General features: G+C 36.5%; 1 protein-coding gene across 1 annotated transcript in view; it reads left to right on the top strand.

The window, feature by feature from the left end:
• MYO16 (myosin XVI) overlaps positions 1-18,660 on the top strand; it is a 379,702-nt gene that overhangs the window by 272,056 nt on the left and 88,986 nt on the right. The window contains exons 22-25 of the mRNA XM_082054681.1: positions 3,078-3,230; positions 3,841-4,041; positions 14,990-15,065; positions 17,715-17,890. Of these exons, the coding sequence (XP_081910807.1) occupies positions 3,078-3,230; positions 3,841-4,041; positions 14,990-15,065; positions 17,715-17,890 (606 nt within the window). The remainder of the gene's footprint in view (positions 1-3,077; positions 3,231-3,840; positions 4,042-14,989; positions 15,066-17,714; positions 17,891-18,660) is intronic.

Here is an 18,660-nt window from a genome sequence, read left to right as displayed (position 1 = left end):
AGGACATTTTTTAACTGATATCTTACTTTTCCACAGCAGCACTCTTTCTTAATCCTACAGTACTTACATACTTCTGAGAAATAAGTGATTATCAGCCTTAGGTTTAATAATATTTTCTGAGTACAACCTCAGCAAATAGAAGATGATTCTGCCTTCCACTATCTTAGAATTACGTTTGTGAGAAATGCCAGAGCACATCCTTGCAAATCAAACTTGGCATTGTAGTTTCATCATCTTGGCCCGTAACATGTGGCTTGATAGATGTGTTGATTTGACAGCTGTAAGCTCTACTCCATGCTCTGAATACCCATCCCTTGAGAGAGCTAATTCTTCTGCATGACCAAAGGATGTAAATGAGCTTTCCAAAGGGTGTTTCCATCCATCATTCCCTCACTGATTGACAGCCACCAAATTTTCTTTTCACAAATTCCCTTTTTTTGCCTATGCATTTTCAGATAGTTATTTCTAGAAAGTGAAGAGCAGAAAAATTTCAGGAGTCCTAGGTGTTTTTTTGTCTTCAGAGTACAGTACAATTTTGGTATTCTACCTAAATTTGATTTTACAGTACACTTAATAATACTAACTCGTCAAATGTAGTGACAGAAGAGAAACCAAGCTAACCCTGTCTAATGTGATGAATTGCTTTTATGAAAGTCCACTATATTCTTTTCCTAATTCTACAATTTGGATGATTCTGCAAGTTCAATAAGTACTTTTTAATGAAGACTTGGGCAAAAAGATGATGTGCATGTTTTCACTGAGACATGATAGTGAGTTTAGGATTAGAAAGGAAGATAGAGGATTTCTTACAGAAGAGACATACAATGGAGCCTTTGAGAGGCATGCAAAACCCAGTTTAACAATGTTTAGTGACAAAAAGTACCATACGTAATGTTGAGTGATGCTCTAAGGTAAAGCAAATATACAATGCTTAAACATATTCCCACAACATTTATTTTAGGTTAAAATTTTGTTGTATTTTATTTTATTGCTACTATATTTCTATCTAATTTTTATGAGTGCAATTAAATGCATGTTTTAAAAATGCAGTTTTCTGAATTTTTCATATCTTTGGACAGAAAATATGTAATTGTTTTGTACAATACCTCACATGACGTGGAGCAAAAGAAGCTGGGTTAGCAAAGCTAGTTGAGTTCATTTTCATCTGATTTCTACATTTCAGCTCTTTTAATTATTATGTCAACCTGTGCTGAGCTTTTAATTTGAAACAGTCATTTTATTAACTTTTCCCAGCAGGTTGTATAAAACATAGAAATGGAGAAAGATATGATCAGAATGTCTTGCTTTTCAGCAGTCCCTGACTGGTCTCCTGGTTCTCTTTCCACAGAGCTGTTACAGCCACTGCTAGAGAAAGCAGCTTTGGAGCAGCTTGCACTTTGTATTAAGATAAGCACTTCAGCTTGCTCTCTGCTCTGGTTTGCAGAACCTTACTGTCATTGTGGCAAGTCTGCCACTCTGTCAGTATTTGCTTATATTACTAAAAGTTTGTAATAAGAATTTGAATTTGAAAAGTGCTCAATAAAGCATATTTTGCCTGCCACGAAGTCAAAACAACTGTCTTTTTCCATAAAATAAGTAGATAGTGTAAGTCAATTGTGTACTTTCATTGTTAATAAAATGAAATAACAATCTGAATCTCTAGAAATCCCAGTTTTAAAAAACAGTGGTTTTATTCAAGGCTGTCTTCTCTCTACCATCATGCATTGGTAAAGACAGTTAATAGCAGACATTTGGTTATAAAATGAGGTTTTTGTTTTATTTCTTCCTACTGTTATTCACACCGGTCTATTTCATTGTATAGCACGTACAGGTTGACTCTACCAGCATGAGGTGTTAATGGAAAATTCAGGCAGCTATTACACATTTCTTGGGTTCTTTTCACTCATCTGATTGTTAAGCCATGCACTTTTAGGATCAATTTAAATATTTCATTTTTTTAATATGACTTGCTGGTAGAATTGCTTTTATACTCTTTATTCATAGAAGATACAGTTTGTGGCCAAAACAAATATGTGGCTACTTTAGTCTGAGAAGAGACTTGCATGCGAGCATTACTTGCACCAGTCCTCATATAAAGGGTTCTTCCACCCTTTTAGGATTTTCTGTTTTCTTAATTTCTTAGTGATAGTTAGTCTAGCATTGGAGGAAATTTGAGAATTTTCCACTAAAATTTCCACTTTAATAGAAATAAAACAGTTAAAACATTTATTCCACAAAGTTATTAAATATTTACTTTTTTGCAGATTGTGTGTTTGAATAAAATATGAAAGGTCTCAAAATAAGCTGGTACAACTCCCACCTGTTTTTAATTGAAACTCAAATTCCTGTTGAACTATTTATTTTTCAAAAGTGGCACTACACCTCTTATAAGGCAATCAAAGGAAATATTTTAGAGGGTTTTATATTATTTATCTCTCCAAGCTTTGAACTTTGCTATTGAAGACCATTTTCTTGCCAATCTTCACTTAGAATATCAATAAAATGGAGAGAAGCATCCAGTAAAATGTCTCTAGTTGTTTATATAACATACTTTTGGACAAAACACAATGAGTTCTTCAGAGACTTCTTTAGACTTCCGTGACATTATATGTGGAAGCAGAGCTGGAATTTCTTTGTCAACGTTGAAGTAACTACAGAGTCAGGATCCTAACCAAATATGTAGTTATTTTTTCTAAAAGCACATTGCCTCTGTGTAGTCTTCCTGAATGTAAACTGCAGAAGTATATTAAGTGTACCAATTTATACATAGAGTTATCCCACTTCAATCAATAGAATTAGTGTAAATTTGCACTGTATTCAATAATGCTGGTATTTGATAATTCTTATGTGGAATTCACAATGAAATGTACAGGCAGAAAACTGTTTATTCTCAATTTAATACTAATAGCTCTTAAAATGCAAATTTCCCTGGGGTCTTGCAAATCTATGGTCTGCTGAGAGATAAGATATTGTGGATTGACATTTCATCAAATTCAATATCAATCAAGCAGTAAAATCTACATAGATGAATTTTCCAGTAAACCTCTAATACTCATTTTTTCTTCATTTTACAATAGCTGTGTGTCAACATGACCAACGAGAAGATACACCAGTACATCAACGAAGTGCTTTTCCTACAAGAGCAAGCAGAATGTGTACAAGAAGGAGTTACCATGGAAACGGTGTATTCTCCCCCTAACCATACTGCAGCCTTGGATTTTTTCTTTCAGGTAGTTTTCATGTCCATTTTACACCACGTATATTTATACACAGCCTCTGCATATTAGACTAATACAAACTTTTGCCTGATTTATGAGTCTGTAGAGAAAGTTATGGTTGCAAAGAGACCACAGAGAGAGCTGTCATAACTGCCCCCATAGCTCAGGGGCTAACAGAGATTTGTAAAAGTCCAGGGTTGAACAAGATACACAGAAATTCCTTGCCCGTACTGATTCACGTGTAGCATCTGTGTGTCATGCCATGTCCTTAATGCAGCTATAGAACTGACAAGTCTCTGTTGTAAGCCTGACAATTCCTTTCATGCCTGAAGCTGGTTTCTGGAGTATAACTTCTATGAAGGAAGCAGCCCAATCCGTTTCCTAAAAGATCATCAACAGTTACCATTTTTGGCAACTGAAATATGATTCTCGATGTTTCTTGCAGAATTATCTGATGCGCATAGCCTGAGGGACTTAGCAGAATATTTTAACCAACTTTTCCTTTCCTTTTAGGTGATACATGTTTCTGTTTACTAAACCACAAGCTGTGTTAATCTGCAAGCAAAAAAATGAAATTCTATTTCTCCTGTATAAAATGAGAAAAATCTATTTTTCATTTCAGAAACCATCAGGCTTTTTGTCAATGCTAGATGAAGAAAGCCAGTCTATTTGGTCTGTGGAACATAGTCTGTCAAAACGCATTCAGTCTTACCTGGATACATTGGACTCAAATACAGTATATTCCTCCACAAAGGATGGAAATGGTAACCTTGCCCCAAAGGATCAGGGCTCCACCTTCACTGTTATGCATTATGCTGGGAGGGTAAGTTGTTTGAATGATTGGTTACTCACAGTTAATGCAAAAGAATAAACAGAATAAAATTCTGCATGGCTTCTCCAGCTCCTGGCTATAAATAACAATTCACTTTCTAGTGGTGAATTTTCAGAGGACAACTTAGAATCTCAGTGCAATATCTAGTATATAAAATAGTATACAAAATAATTTATATTATATTGTGCAGGATTCAGGCTACCTAATTCCGTCTCCTAAATTGTATCTTCATTGTAAGCACTTACTGAAGAAGGGGGTGATTCAGATACCTCACCATAAATGTTTAATGCCATTTTAGTTGACTGTCACTTAGCTTTCAAATGTTATTCCAGAACAGTATAGGTTGCCTGTAGATCCAGTGCCATATATGTAGATACCTTGCATACCAGCATGTTTTTTTTTTCTTTTTTTTTCTTCAAAATCCCAGAACGTGGTAAGTGTCTCTAAATATGGCTGTAAAACAGGATGAATGTTTTGCATTTCCCTTCCTGCTGTGTCCATGGGAAAAGTGTAATCAGTTCAGTAAAACAGACCTCTTACCCTTTTCTTTCCAATACTCCCTCATTTTCATGTTGTCTCCACAACCACCCACAGCCCAAAGCAAGCAAAATAGGTAGTTGTCTAAAGGGATAATTTTTTTTTTTAGATAATCTGACAGAATGGCCCCTCTGTGATTATCTAACATGCTCCCACTTCTGTCTGTCCAAAGCATGGTATTCGAAATGAGCTAATGAACGCAGATTGTACAGGCACAATACAATGGGGGCTCTTAGTTACCACTTTTCCAAAATTTCCACTGAAATCAGGTGAGTACATAGACTGAAAGCTACAGGAATCTGTCTTCACATCTGAACAACTTGTTCGGTGTCCTTTCACATTTTCCAAGTCTTATGCAGATGATCCCATGAGCCATCCATCCACGGATGGAGTCCACTAACAGCTTTGTGCATAGAACACTTAGAAACTGTTTAGCTACTCTGCCTCAGAACCACCACATCAGGATCACATACACTGTGTTGTATATGAACATAACTGTGTTATTAGTTGATGATTTTAGGTAATAGGTCACTTTAAACCTGAGATCTTAGTAAAACCTGTTGTCAGGCAGAACCTGGATTTTTTAGAATTTAGTGGCAGCACATGATACTTTTCTAATCAATTCCCAGTCCTTCATGGAAGACACACGTAAAGAGCAGGTGCTTCAGTATAACCAGATGACTGACACCTGGACTCTCTTTACCTAAGCAACAGACAGAAGAGATAATTTCAACAAACAAGAAATTGGGCAGCTATGATAAAGTCTTTTAATTAGAAATCATATAACAGTTCTAAAACAGATGTAATATCTTTGCTGCTGCTAATTGTTAGAGGTAACTAGAGCAACCTTCTCTCACATGATTTTCTAAGTGGCAAATGCGAGGGGGTTTATGTGGTATGCTGCTAAAAAAAAAATCAGTTTAGGTTCAGAAGGGAGTTTTATGTGCTTTCCAGGGTAAGAACACCAGAAAAATAATTCTAATCCATGCTGCTAAAGGTGCTGAATAACACAACATCTGCTATGATGAATGTTTTAGGTGGAACAGATTTAAGTTGTTCAACACCCAGTCAGTCCGCTTACTGGTAGTGGGTACTGTTATAAGGAATGTTCAAGGCTTGTCTCCAAGTCACCAAAAAAAGACTTGCTGGCTCTGTCATATCTCAAGGTAACATTATATGCCCTGAGCTCTCCAGGACAGATGAGAGGTTGGAATGTGCACACTTCGGCTTCTTTAACCAGATAAGGGTCCTTTACAGCAATATCAAAGGGGAAAGGGCTATTTTGTGGCTCCTCATTTGGAAATGAAGTCAATGGAAGTGATGAGTAGTGTTCTGATGCAGGCAAATTTGTTCTTGCCCGATGACAGAAATGTGATCATTATGGAAAGGATTAAGACTATTTGGGCAGTGCTTAAATTCCTAACCTAAATACTCTGAATAACTCCCTGGAGGCTCTTCTTTCATCATAAGGCCTTCTATCCAAATTCAAATTATTTGCCAAAGTTAAGTGGTTTGAATATCTCCACTATTGGGACTTTTCAGTAGGAATGTGAGCATGAAGTGGTTAGATAACAGCACCACAAAGATTTTGTGAAAATTATTAGCACTTAAAATGATAGAGTTAAAGCTAACCATGGACTGCAGATGTCTAAATTAGTTTATAAATCTGTTCTATACTTGTTAGGCAAATATTTTTTTCATGGAGTTCTACTGTGGTTATACAAATTTATCACAATAGCTTTAAAAGGTTCCACATATCAAAAAACTGACATGACAGCATCAGCAAGGCAGCTGCATTAAAATCACAACCAGAACAATACAAAAATTTCTTCCAAATGAAAAAAATATGTGTCTCATTGTCTGAAGAAACACTCAGTAGGAACATTAGTTAAGAACAAAGTTTCAGGTGCCCATTTCTGAAAGTTAAACTGTGAGTAATAAGGGGTACACTTTTCATTAATGTGTGTTTTATCCTTGCATGGTTGTTTAGTTGTGGGGTTTTTTTTGGCAGCACAGACCCTTGATTTGATCTTTTCCTAATAATAGTAATGACATTTAATCTAAAAGTAGTAACAAATAGACAGCTCTCCAAGAAATGCAAATTCATACATTCTTTTGAAGTCAATGGAGATCTGTTGATTTACATTGGCCAAGGAAATATTCCAGACAGTCAGGTTGCTCTTTGCATCCTTATGGCAGTAAAATGCTCGTCCCTCCAAAACAGAAAAGTTCCTGTACAAGTGCTTAACTCTCCTCTCCCATTAGTTGTGACTGAGCAAAATCCTTAAAGACACTTGCATTTTTGATATCTCATGGAATTGTTATGTCACTATCATAGATATAAATTTCCAGTGATTCATGATAGGTATTTACATTTACTGTACTAAAAATTGTATACATTGAGTTTATTCTCCAACTAGGATGTCTTAATACATGAATAAGTTAAGTAATAAAATCTGGGATTTTAAAACTGCTGATGCTGTTCTTTATATTGTGCTAGTACTTACTACATTTAGTAGCTTTTTATAGAAGTCATTTGTGATTTACACTTTATGGAAATTGTCAAAGGATCAGGCTTTTAAATATACCAGGTTTTATTGGCACTCAAAAATAAGAATTTCATATATAAAGTAACAGTATAGTTTGGCAGATTTTGAGACCTGCTTTTATAGTCTAATATCAATTACATGAGTCTAAAGTAAGTGAAGTATAAAGCAATCTTTCTCTGTGTCATTACCTTCAGAGATCCCCGAATTTAAAGTAAGGAGGCTTGATTTTACTGTCACTTACCGCATTTTTTCTCTGATTGTAACTCCTTTAACTTGGTAAATCTTCTCCTTATTTACATGAGTATAACTGGAGGGTAGAAAAAGCATTATCAGGAAAATGTGACAGGTAATTGAACATGAAATTTTTTACTTCTAGGCTTAATCTTTTATATTCCAGTGATGTGTCTGTGCTGGTGTTTGTGGAGGAAGTCACACTGAATGCTGGTCTGTGCCAAACAGAAGGCAAAGGCAGACAACAGACAGCTAACCTGATTTCTCTAGGTTACAAAAAGTTATAAGTGCAATGTAGGTCAGAGCCAATGTGAAACAGCTGCTACTCCAAGTCATCTAGAACAAAAACACCCTAATATTCTATGTTGGCCCTGGTATGAATCTCATATGGACCCTTGTAATTTGGGCTCCTTTTCATCAGTAGTTTATGTGTGTAGCTCAAAGCCCAGGAAGAATTGGGTTCATATCTTTACTCAGACACTTACAGTAGCTATTTTAGCAACTCATAAGTGCAGTTATACTGAAAATGCAGCTATTAAAAATACTACCTCACTGAAGAGACCTCTTCTATATATTTGAGATCGACAAACAGCCTTTTGTGAACAAAACTGATATCTCTAGCTTTATGCGATGAGAGAGTTATGGCTGATACAGATCTGTCCATGCAGTTTTAAAGACTCTTAACGTTTTGTGTGAGGATAGTAACAGAAAAATTGTTTCTTTCGATATCAAGTGTGTTTGATTGATGGTAGTCATTCATTGTTAGGTATTGCCCCTTCCATTATGTTTTTTTGCCCAGTAGCTTTCCTTAGGACTACACAAACCATGTTGTTGTTCCAATCCTAAGGAGCCTTAGGCCATTTCAGGAAAGTCAGTACTGAGAGAAAAAAGAAGAGATAATGCGTTGGAAATGAAAAAACAAATCATGAGCTCAAAATGAGCCTGAGAAGGCTTATGGGAGGAAGAGGGTCAGAGTAAGGGAAAAAATACTAAAGAATTTGGAATCTATACTTGAATTTCTGGTGAAAAAAATGCTTTAAGAAAATCTATATGCATGATACCATTTTGAGAGACTTTTTTTTTTTTTTTTTACACTTTCTTTACTGTTTTGGAATGAAGAGAACAGAATAAAAGAGTAAAACAATATGCATAAGTAAGCCTCTGAACATAGAAGAAATCAACACGGAGTGAGATTTTTCAGTGGAAACTGAGAGAGAACACTGTATTACACAAAGGTGACAGAATGATCCTGTGAAAGAAATTTAAAAAAAAAAAAAAACCAGCAACACCTTTTTATTCCTTTATCTTGAATTTTACTATTATGCCTGCATGACACTAAATCTGTCTTTTTGTGCATGGGCAATATGATACAGTTTTTAACTATACGAACACATGCTCTGCAAAGGCCACTGTGAACATTAGTACTTGATCATATCGAGTATTTTACTTTATCTCCCAGTTTTAATTTTGCAGCTGAACGGAATTCTACAATGCCTTGACACATTATGAGTCTCTTCTAAGAGCTCTTTAATGTCTTGGTGTCTGAGTGCTGTAAGACAAAAAGCTTATCTGTTCTGTTCAGGCAGAAGGTAGAAAAAAAAATTATTTAGGTTTTGTATTACTAAAAAGAAAAAAAAAATTCCTAGTGGAAGGCTTTATCTGAAGGTTGTTTAACACATTTCCCTGAACTCCGACAGTCTGATCTCTTCTGGAAAAATTCTGCTCATCCGGGATGTTGCTTTGTTTCTGATGCTTGACATGCACGTGGGTGTTCTCAGCTGCTTCTCACCGAGACTGTGCCTGGCAGCACCAGGAGAGGAGAGGGGAGAGGGGAGAGGGGAGGGGAGGGGAGGGGAGGGGAGGGGAGGGGAGGGGAGGGGAGGGGAGAGAGAGAGGAGAGTGGAGAGGGAGAGGGAGAGGAGAGTGGAGAGGGAGAGGGAGAGGAGAGTGGAGAGGGAGAGGAGAGTGGAGAGGGAGAGGAGAGTGGAGAGGGAGAGGAGAGTGGAGAGGGAGAGGAGAGTGGAGAGGGAGAGGAGAGAGGAGAGGAGAGGAGAGGAGAGGAGAGGAGAGGAGAGGAGAGGAGAGGAGAGGAGAGGAGAGGAGAGGAGAGGAGAGGAGAGGAGAGGAGAGGAGAGGAGAGGAGAGGAGAGGAGAGAGGAGGAGAGGAGAGGAGAGGAGAGGAGAGGAGAGGAGAGGAGAGGAGAGGAGAGGAGAGGAGAGGAGAGGAGAGGAGAGGAGAGGAGAGGAGAGGAGAGGAGAGGAGAGGAGAGGAGAGGAGAGGAGAGGAGAGTGGAGAGGGAGAGGAGAGGAGAGGAGAGGGAGAGGAGAGGGAGAGGAGAGTGGAGAGGGAGAGGGAGAGGAGAGAGGAGAGGGAGAGGAGAGGGAGAGGAGAGGGAGAGGAGAGTGGAGAGGGAGAGGGAGAGGAGAGAGGAGAGGAGAGTGGAGAGGGAGAGGAGAGTGGAGAGGGAGAGGAGAGTGGAGAGGGAGAGGAGAGAGGAGAGGAGAGGAGAGGAGAGGAGAGGAGAGGAGAGGAGAGGAGAGGAGAGGAGAGGAGAGGAGAGGAGAGGAGAGGAGAGAGGAGAGGAGAGGAGAGGAGAGGAGAGGAGAGGAGAGGAGAGGAGAGGAGAGGAGAGGAGAGGAGAGGAGAGGAGAGGAGAGGAGAGGAGAGGAGAGGAGAGGAGAGGAGAGGAGAGGAGAGGAGAGGAGAGGAGAGGAGAGGAGAGGAGAGGAGAGGAGAGGAGAGGAGAGGAGAGGAGAGGAGAGGAGAGGAGAGGAGAGGAGAGGAGAGGAGAGGAGAGGAGAGGAGAGAGGAGGAGAGGAGAGGAGAGGAGAGGAGAGGAGAGGAGAGGAGAGGAGAGGAGAGGAGAGGAGAGGAGAGGAGAGGAGAGGAGAGGAGAGGAGAGGAGAGGAGAGGAGAGGAGAGGAGAGGAGAGGAGAGGAGAGGAGGAGGCACGCTGACTCTGTGCTGAGTGCTCGCCTTGAGAAAACGAACGTTTTTATGGGTGCGGTTGATCAATGCATCCCACCATCAGCTGAAACTATACTAAGAATGTGTAATACTGAATTTCTAAGTACTTTTATTGATAACATTAATATTTACATTGCAGGCTCTCACATAACAAAGAGCTTCACTTGAATTATATCTCTGAACTGTAGCATTACTTATAGTCATGACTTTTGAAGAATACTATTCCATCACCAAACTTTCTCGAGGACTCAAAGTTCTTCTTTTTAAATTTATGGAAGAATTAACATGTCAATAAGTAAATCAGAAGTATATTGTCCTAGCACAATGCCAAGAGACACAGTTTTAGCTAATAGTGGTATTTAACACACTGGTGTTCAAGATAATGAACTATTTGCCCATTGTTCATGTAATCTGAACAATGTGTTGTCATAATTTAAGTTTTCTGCAGTTTAAATTTGTACTTGAATTTACAAATCAGATGAGCCCCTTGTCACTTTCTCTTGCCACTGTTTTAACTTGCAGTACTCTAATATACTGGTGAGACCTAAAGACCAACTTCTTTGCTCTATAAACCAGTGCACATAATGTCCTTTAAGTGCAGATCAATGTCTGTTCCATTTCTCAGCTATGGGCACTTCAAAAATGCCTCTCAGCTGTCAGCTCACCTTCAGCAAGGCAGTCTTCTCTGAAATGCCTTCTATATCCTAGGCAGACTCTGAAACTGAACCTCTAAATCAAAAGACAAAAGGAGATGGATTAATCAATAAGGATGCTTTCATTTTCTCTATTTTTTCCTGGGGCTGAATCCCCAGACATAACAATCAAATCAGTCTAGTCTAAGCTATACCAAAGCCTATAAAGGTTACTTGATAAATATTCACTTTTCCACGCAGATGAGATAGTTGTGGTTTTTTTTTTTTTTCTCCTTTTCTGTTTTTCTTTCTTCAAATAGACTTGATTTTGGACTTCTACTTACAGGAGAAAAAAAAAATAGAACATTTCTCCCCATCTCCCCTCCTATTTTATCTTGCTGGTTTCAATATGCAATTATTTCTATCACAGTGTTAGAATAAGACTTCACAGACTATATAAAATTATTTACTTTGCTCATTGCTTAACAAGGCCTGTTTTAGGAGTCTAAGAAGCCCAATGATCCTAATAAAAAAATAGCACATTCAAGCTTTTATATTTTATCACTAACATTTAAGTACTGGCAGAAAATTAACTACAAGTGACACTCTGTGCCTTGAAATTGTCCTCACACGTGTTCTGAAAACTTTCTCTTTTATCTGTATGAACTGATTATTTTCATATTAACTGAATTTAACAACACATGCAAATCTTGCAATTATTATTAAAATAGCAAAATTTTCCCTTTTAACTGTGATTGCAACCAAATCTACCTTAACATTCCAGGTGGAATTTCCCTAGCTTGTTTTAGGGTTCCTGCTGGTTTTGCCATTAACTGTGAGTGCTTTTGGCCAATCATAAGATATGAATACTATTTATAAAATAAAATATTTGGAGGAATTGATGAAAATTATGTGTAAAGGTGGCACTGTTAATAAAGTATATTGGGAAATCAATTGAACTTAGATAAAATTCCTTACAAAGTCAGATGTTATGAGAGGTGATACTTCAGTTCAGAAAAGAAATTTCTGAGAAAAGATGTACAGCAGAATAGCAGGAGAACCAAATGAGCCAAAGGGGCAAGAGTATGTAAGAAGAGAAGAGGAACGAGCAGTTCCCAAAGTCAGATCTGTGCACGTTTGGTGTGTGAGCTTCCTGTTTTCTTGGTGTTGTTTTTTTAACTCATTTGTTTCTCCTAGTTGTCATTATATTAAAACTAGCTGTGCAAACTTAAATGACCAGAAAACAGGTTCAAAACAAATGAAATTAAGTATTTTTTTCACATAGCTAGTAACTAGTGAAACTTGTTGCCAAAAAGCGTTATAGATGCTCAAAATGTTAATGAGTTCTGGAAACAGAAACTTGAGGAGGAAACGTCATTCCAGAGATATTAAACATGAAAATGAGATACAGCCCACAGGTCAGGAGCTCCCTAATGGGCAAAACCTTGGAAGCTGAGGGGAGGACTGGTGAGAGGCAGAGTGGAAGTATTCCTCAGTATTTTTCCTTAAATATCCAGGACTAGATGAACGTTTGGCTTGCCCCACTACCACTGTGTTTAGGTTAAGCTCTGTTCCTTTGAACTTAAATCAAGAAGGAAAGCAAATCAAGTCCCTTTCTTGTTTTAATCTGTTTTAATGAAATAAAATGCAGTGTGGAACTGCACACTATTTTCTTTTTTAACAAAAATAGTTCAACTAGTTCAGATAGTATCTGAAGATCTTGTTTCCTTTGGTTAACATGTAGGTTTACACACTCTCTACCCCAAAGAATTCATGTAGAACAATATAGAACAAGCAGCTGCAAAAAATAAAAGTGAGAAAAAGAAGCATATTTTGTAATACCAGAATCATAATCTAAGCAAGTGCACATTTCCTGTCCAAATCATATAATATTTGTTTGTTTTTTGTCTCCTCAGAATAACTATCCACTGTAGTTGAGTGCCAGTCAATGCAGAATTTTGGCCAGATTTACTTTAAAAACCCAATAGAAGAAAATGGAGGGAAATACATGTGTTTTAGGCAAAGTGCTGTGTAGGTTGGCATCTCTGAAGAGGGCAGGATTAAATTAACAAAATTGGCAGCTATAATAGGGCTTCTTTATTTTCCTCTTTTGTGGGACTGGCCATGAATATGGAACCCTAGAGTGCCATTTCATTGAGTCAGTTTTCATGTATTTAGGCAGTGAATTAATTTACCAACTCAAGGGGAAAACCGTTAGAGTTAGCAATTTCTTCACAAGAAAGGATCCTGAAAACTTTTATGTATTTTATGTGATATGAGAAATGTCTTATGAATATAGTTCTAGAAGTCGATGGTGTATTATACCAGTACTGAAACTTCTCCTTGTTTCAATCTAGGCACTTAATCATAATATAGTATCTCCCACTGCTATACTTATCTAGTCTTCCCACCAATACTAACTCTCTTCTTCTAATTTAGTCGAAGCCTAAGACACTCAATTAGGAACTGGCATTATGGATTTGTCAAATAAGTTCTGTTAATTATCTTTTATGGAGCAGTACGATAGAACATTTACTTTAAGTACACTAAAAGCATTTAATAGTACACTTAAATTATTCTAATAGTTTGCTAACTATGTTGTATGTCCTTAGGAGATGCAATTAGAAAATCGTATAACATTGCATCTGTCATGGAAAGGAACGTAATTCCATTGTTATACCTTTTGAATGTCATACGCCATACTAATTACATCATTTGACAATTACTAACTGTAACAGATTATACACATCCAAGTCATATAATCTCTTTTGTGAGTAAGATAGCATTCCGTAATTGTCAAATGACCCAATGGAAAACAAAAGTAATGCACTGATTAGTATTACTAATCTTAATTATATGTGTAAAGCTTTATTAAAGATATAAAGGTAAATTTTCGGCAAATATCTGAGGGGCTTAGGATATAAAGCCAATAAAAAACTTCAAAAAGGCTTTAGATAGAAACAGGGTCCCAAGGTAAATAAAAACAAACTGTATTCTAAGAAATTCCCATTAAGTGTCTGCCTAATCCTGGAGGTACTATGATCTGTAATTTTCTTCTCTTTTAACTTAAAAATTCCCTTTGGGTTCTGTTACTGTGCAAGTCAGAACTGTTTATATCTAAAGCCTGTGAATTAACTAGTTGTTTGTTTTTCATTCCCATTTATTAAAAAACAAACAAACAAACACACACAAAACCACAAAAAAACAAACAAAGCAAAACAAAACAAAACACAACAACAACAACCACCACCAACCCTGGGCTCAGTGACTGCTTTTTTGGTCTTAGTGCTGCTTTTCCGTGTAATATCTCCTGGGATGGTCTCAAAGTTAAAACAGCCACTTGGCCATATTTCTTCATTTTGGATGTTCTGGATGTACCCTCGGGAGCTCTGGCTAGAGCCTTGTGTTTTACTCACTTCTCAGAGTGCCCACCCCATGCTTGAAGGTTTCTCTGCAGTCAGATGACAGATGGAGTGTCTGTTCTTGAAATTATGACATTAGGCAACTAATGTGATCAACAATCCTTATGTACATAGTTGTTAGGAAGGTAAATGGGATTTGTACATAACCTGTAGACTTGAACTTGCCTCCAAAGGACATATAAATGGCTGGAACTTGTCTTGAGTGTGAACTGGGACTCAGGTTGCTCCATGAGTGTTTTGTCATGGTCAATGTGACAGTTTCCTGTTAACAAGAAGATCTGTGATCTGGGAGCAACTCACTCAACCTACAGGGAAAGATCACTGCCTTCTGCTCTACACTACACTTTGGATTCAAAGTCTTGCATTGTGGAAACGTTTTAGAATCAGTCTGCTGAAATTTCTGTATTGCAGAGACACACAATGTTCACCAACCAGTTCTCCTAGTTGGTATTTTTGGGGCTATGAAAGGAGCAAAAGACAGTATGTGGTGCCAGCTTTTAATGTTGAGTGGAGAGAAAACTTTAGCTTCATTTCTACTGCTGTAAGATTTTTAGAAGATGCATTGGTCATTACTAATGATGTCACAATATTTTATTATAGGTTACTTATGAAATTGCTGGTGCCATAGAAAAAAATAAAGATTCCCTTTCACAAAATCTCATCTTTGTAATGAAAAGTAAGTAAATGGTTTTCTGGTTGCTGTTGTTGTTAGAAATCAAGATATAATGACTTTAATTTTCATTTGAGTTTTAGAATAAAATTATATATATTTTATTCCCAGTTTTTGAAATAAAAAGTCAACCTCATCTTTTTGAAGTATGTATACATTGTTTGAACTTTGCTCTAATTTAAAAAGCGTTTAGAATTTATGAACATAAAGCATCTTAATCATGTGATACGATGTAAAGCACAAGAAGGTATAGTGTGATTGGTTAGTATGACTTGAAAAAATAATTGAGTATGAATTCAAACAAAAATAAGCCCCAGAAAAGGGGAAATAAGGCTCCCAAAATCATAGAGTTTGCAATGGGATATGCTTTACTGCTTGAGTACCTTTCTAAAAGCAGGAACTTGTAGGCGTTCTTATGTTTTTCAGTGAATAGATACAAATGTCCATTGAAATACAAAATTAAATACCTTTCCCCGTGCATATTGTATTCTTATGCCTAATAATAATGTATCTCATTTTATTAATTAATGATTCATAAGTAGATAATTAAAAATCTCTATCATTTCCCCTTTCTGTGAAGAAAACAAAAACATGTTCCTCAGGGAAATGTCAGTGGATCCTGAAACGTTATTTGTCTTTTCTTCAACCACTGCAGAGTCTTTCACTTAATATATTATATACTTCTATTTCTTTCCATAGAAATAGAGGTCTTCTGGAGGTTATATTTATCTTCCCAGTCAGCCCAACTGCTATAATGTATTTATTTTTTAGCAATTTTACTATGAAATTAGCTAAACTCCCTTGTAAAATAATAGATGCATTTTAAAGGCAAAGAGTGTGCTTTAAAGATGAGGAAAGAAATGAAATAATTGATCATTAATATAATCCTAATGATTATAGTTTTAGAGACATTCCATTTCTCACTACTTGGAATTTATATGATAATCTGCCAAAGAGTATAAGAATATCTGGCAACTTCCAGTGTGTCCTGCAAGAGAGAATATTCTTCCGTTCCCTCACATAGTCTCCTTTTGCAATTTCATTGCTATTTTGTGTAATCAGTTATGCAGCTGTTAAAAGGGAAGAATGAAGGATTGTATTTGATATAAAATGTTTGATATCCTGAGAGTGGTTATATAATTAAGAAGTGGTAATAATAACAATTATAATTAATGGAAAAATTCTGGAGGCAGAATATTTGCAAGCATGTGAGTCATTTAAGGGCTACATTCCTTCTTCTTTAAGTGACTTAGGCTTAAAACTTATTGATTGTCAGTGACATCTTTCCTTTAGGGTCAGTTTCATAAGATATGTAGATATATACCTTAAGTGCTTGCTTCCTTTGATTTTCATGAATTTAGTTTCCTTAATCAAAAGTTTTAAATATACTAACAACATTAAAGTAATTTGTATATATGTGTAAGAATGTGGAACATACCTATCCAACAAACAAATCAGGAGAGATTATTGATATAGTTTTATCTGTTTTAATTTGAAAGACATAATTTAAATGCCTTTCCTAATGCTACAGATTACATTTATGGTGGTTCACTGATTGTGCTGAAACAGTTTCAAGTATCTGCTTTACTAGCTTCCTCATAATTTTATTATTCCTGTTCAGGAATAGTAATCTCCACAGAAAAAGGGAAACAACTCTGTTGCTTTTAAGCATCTGGTAATATACTTTTAGACAGCTAATAAAGAGCAAATGGAGGATTTCTACCTGTTATGCTAAACTTAATGACGTTATTTATGGGTGTGATCATAATGCCAGTTTGTTAGTTACTTTAAATAAAAGTAATAAAAATTAAAAAAGGTTAAGAATGTATCACACAATAGGTTTTTAATGTTTATTGGTTCTGTGGCAGTACAAGCTGCAGATAATTATCATGTTCATCCTAAAAGGCCTGTGACCATAATCTCATAAAGGATAATTTGACTGAAATTATTATAAAGTATCATATCTGTCTTAACACTCAAATTTTATTTTTAAAAACACCACTTGGAAGTGTATTAGTTTTGCCCTAATTATCACCACTGCATCAAACATATGTATGGCATTGTCTTTTTCCTGTAAATATTAGTAAGTGAGGTCTTGATGTAGAGAAATGTGAACATAGTTTGCTCCAGTTCTGTCCTTCACCTTGCTTTTTTTTTTCCTTTCATCCCTTCCCATATTGTTTTTTATATAAATATTTTTATTTGGTGCAGTGAGTGTCTATAATTTATTGCTATCAAGTGTCTCGATCATTTCTAAATACTGCATGTTAGATAAATCTGCAGAATCCATCTCTTATATTGCTTTAATAGATGGATAAATTGGGAGTCTGTAATGGAACAATATTTGGAGGTGATTGTCATGTAAGTAAAGTTTAGACAGATCACAGTCTGAAAGGTTTTGTTTTCTGCCCTGTTTTGTTCGGCACAGGACCTGAATACATTTAAAAATAATGTTACTGATACCTGGCGTACTTAGATATTGAATACTCCTTGATAACTAACATAATACGATAGTTTATTAGTTTGTGTACTTCTTTTAAGATTACTTATTTAATTCTATCTCCTATTGTACATCTTTTTACTTTCAAATACAATATATATAATTTTCTAGCTTGTATTTTATCTTCATACATTAATTTCTTCTTTTTTTCCCAGCCAGTGAAAATATAGTCATCAATCAATTGTTTCAGTCCAAGCTGACACAAACTGGATCACTTGTTCCTCCATATCATTCCCTTAAAATCAAAGGCTGTAAAGCAGCCTTGCTGACTAAAAAGCCATCAGTAGCCTGTGCAAGTGGAGAAGCAAAGAGATATATTGAGCTTAGCAAGGTAAGAATTTAGGGCTCTTCTTGCTCTTCACTCCTTGAAGATTTTTCTCAGTTACTTTATAATTTCTGAAAGTTCCTTACTCTCTGCATCATTCTCTGTAGCCATCAAACTATTGCAACAATGTAGTACTTAATATCTACACTAAAGCAATAGTGAGAACTAACAGGTTATAATTTACTAACACTAATAATGCTGGTTCGAGAACCTCTTTCTTAGACTCTCTGAGCAGAAGGTTGGGCAAGATGAGGAGGTCCCTTCAAGCCTGGATTATTCCATGATTTTGTGATTCCAGGGCTTAGCAGTGCATGCAATATTAATGGGTTTTGGCTGTATAGGAACATTCTTCCTTTTGTCTCCTTGGCTGACTTTATGATGGATAGTTAAGTAAATAAAGACACAGAAGTGCAAAAATAAAACCTCAATGTCTTTGTTGTGTTAACCTGAGAAGACTTCTGTTTTGCAAAATAGTTTGTGTGGTTTTATATGAAGATCAACACTATACCTTTTGGCAAATGTTGTTTTAAATGATCACTTGTAAATAAATTTTCCCTGTTGATTTGAAATCATAGAATCATTTCAGTTGGAAGAGACACTCAGGATCATCAAGTCCAACCGTAACCTAACCCAACTCCAGCACTAAACCATGTCTAAATGCCTTTTAAACACCTCCAGGGATGGTGACTCCACCACTTCCCTGGGCAGCCTGTTCCAATGCCTGACAACCCTTTCCACAAAGAAGTTTTTCCTAATATTCAGTCTAAACCTCCCCT

The sequence above is a fragment of the Streptopelia decaocto genome (assembly GCF_964273445.1).
Source record: "Streptopelia decaocto genome assembly, chromosome: 1".
NCBI classification, from domain to species: domain Eukaryota; kingdom Metazoa; phylum Chordata; class Aves; order Columbiformes; family Columbidae; genus Streptopelia; species Streptopelia decaocto.
This window is presented reverse-complemented; position numbering and strand designations above follow the sequence as displayed.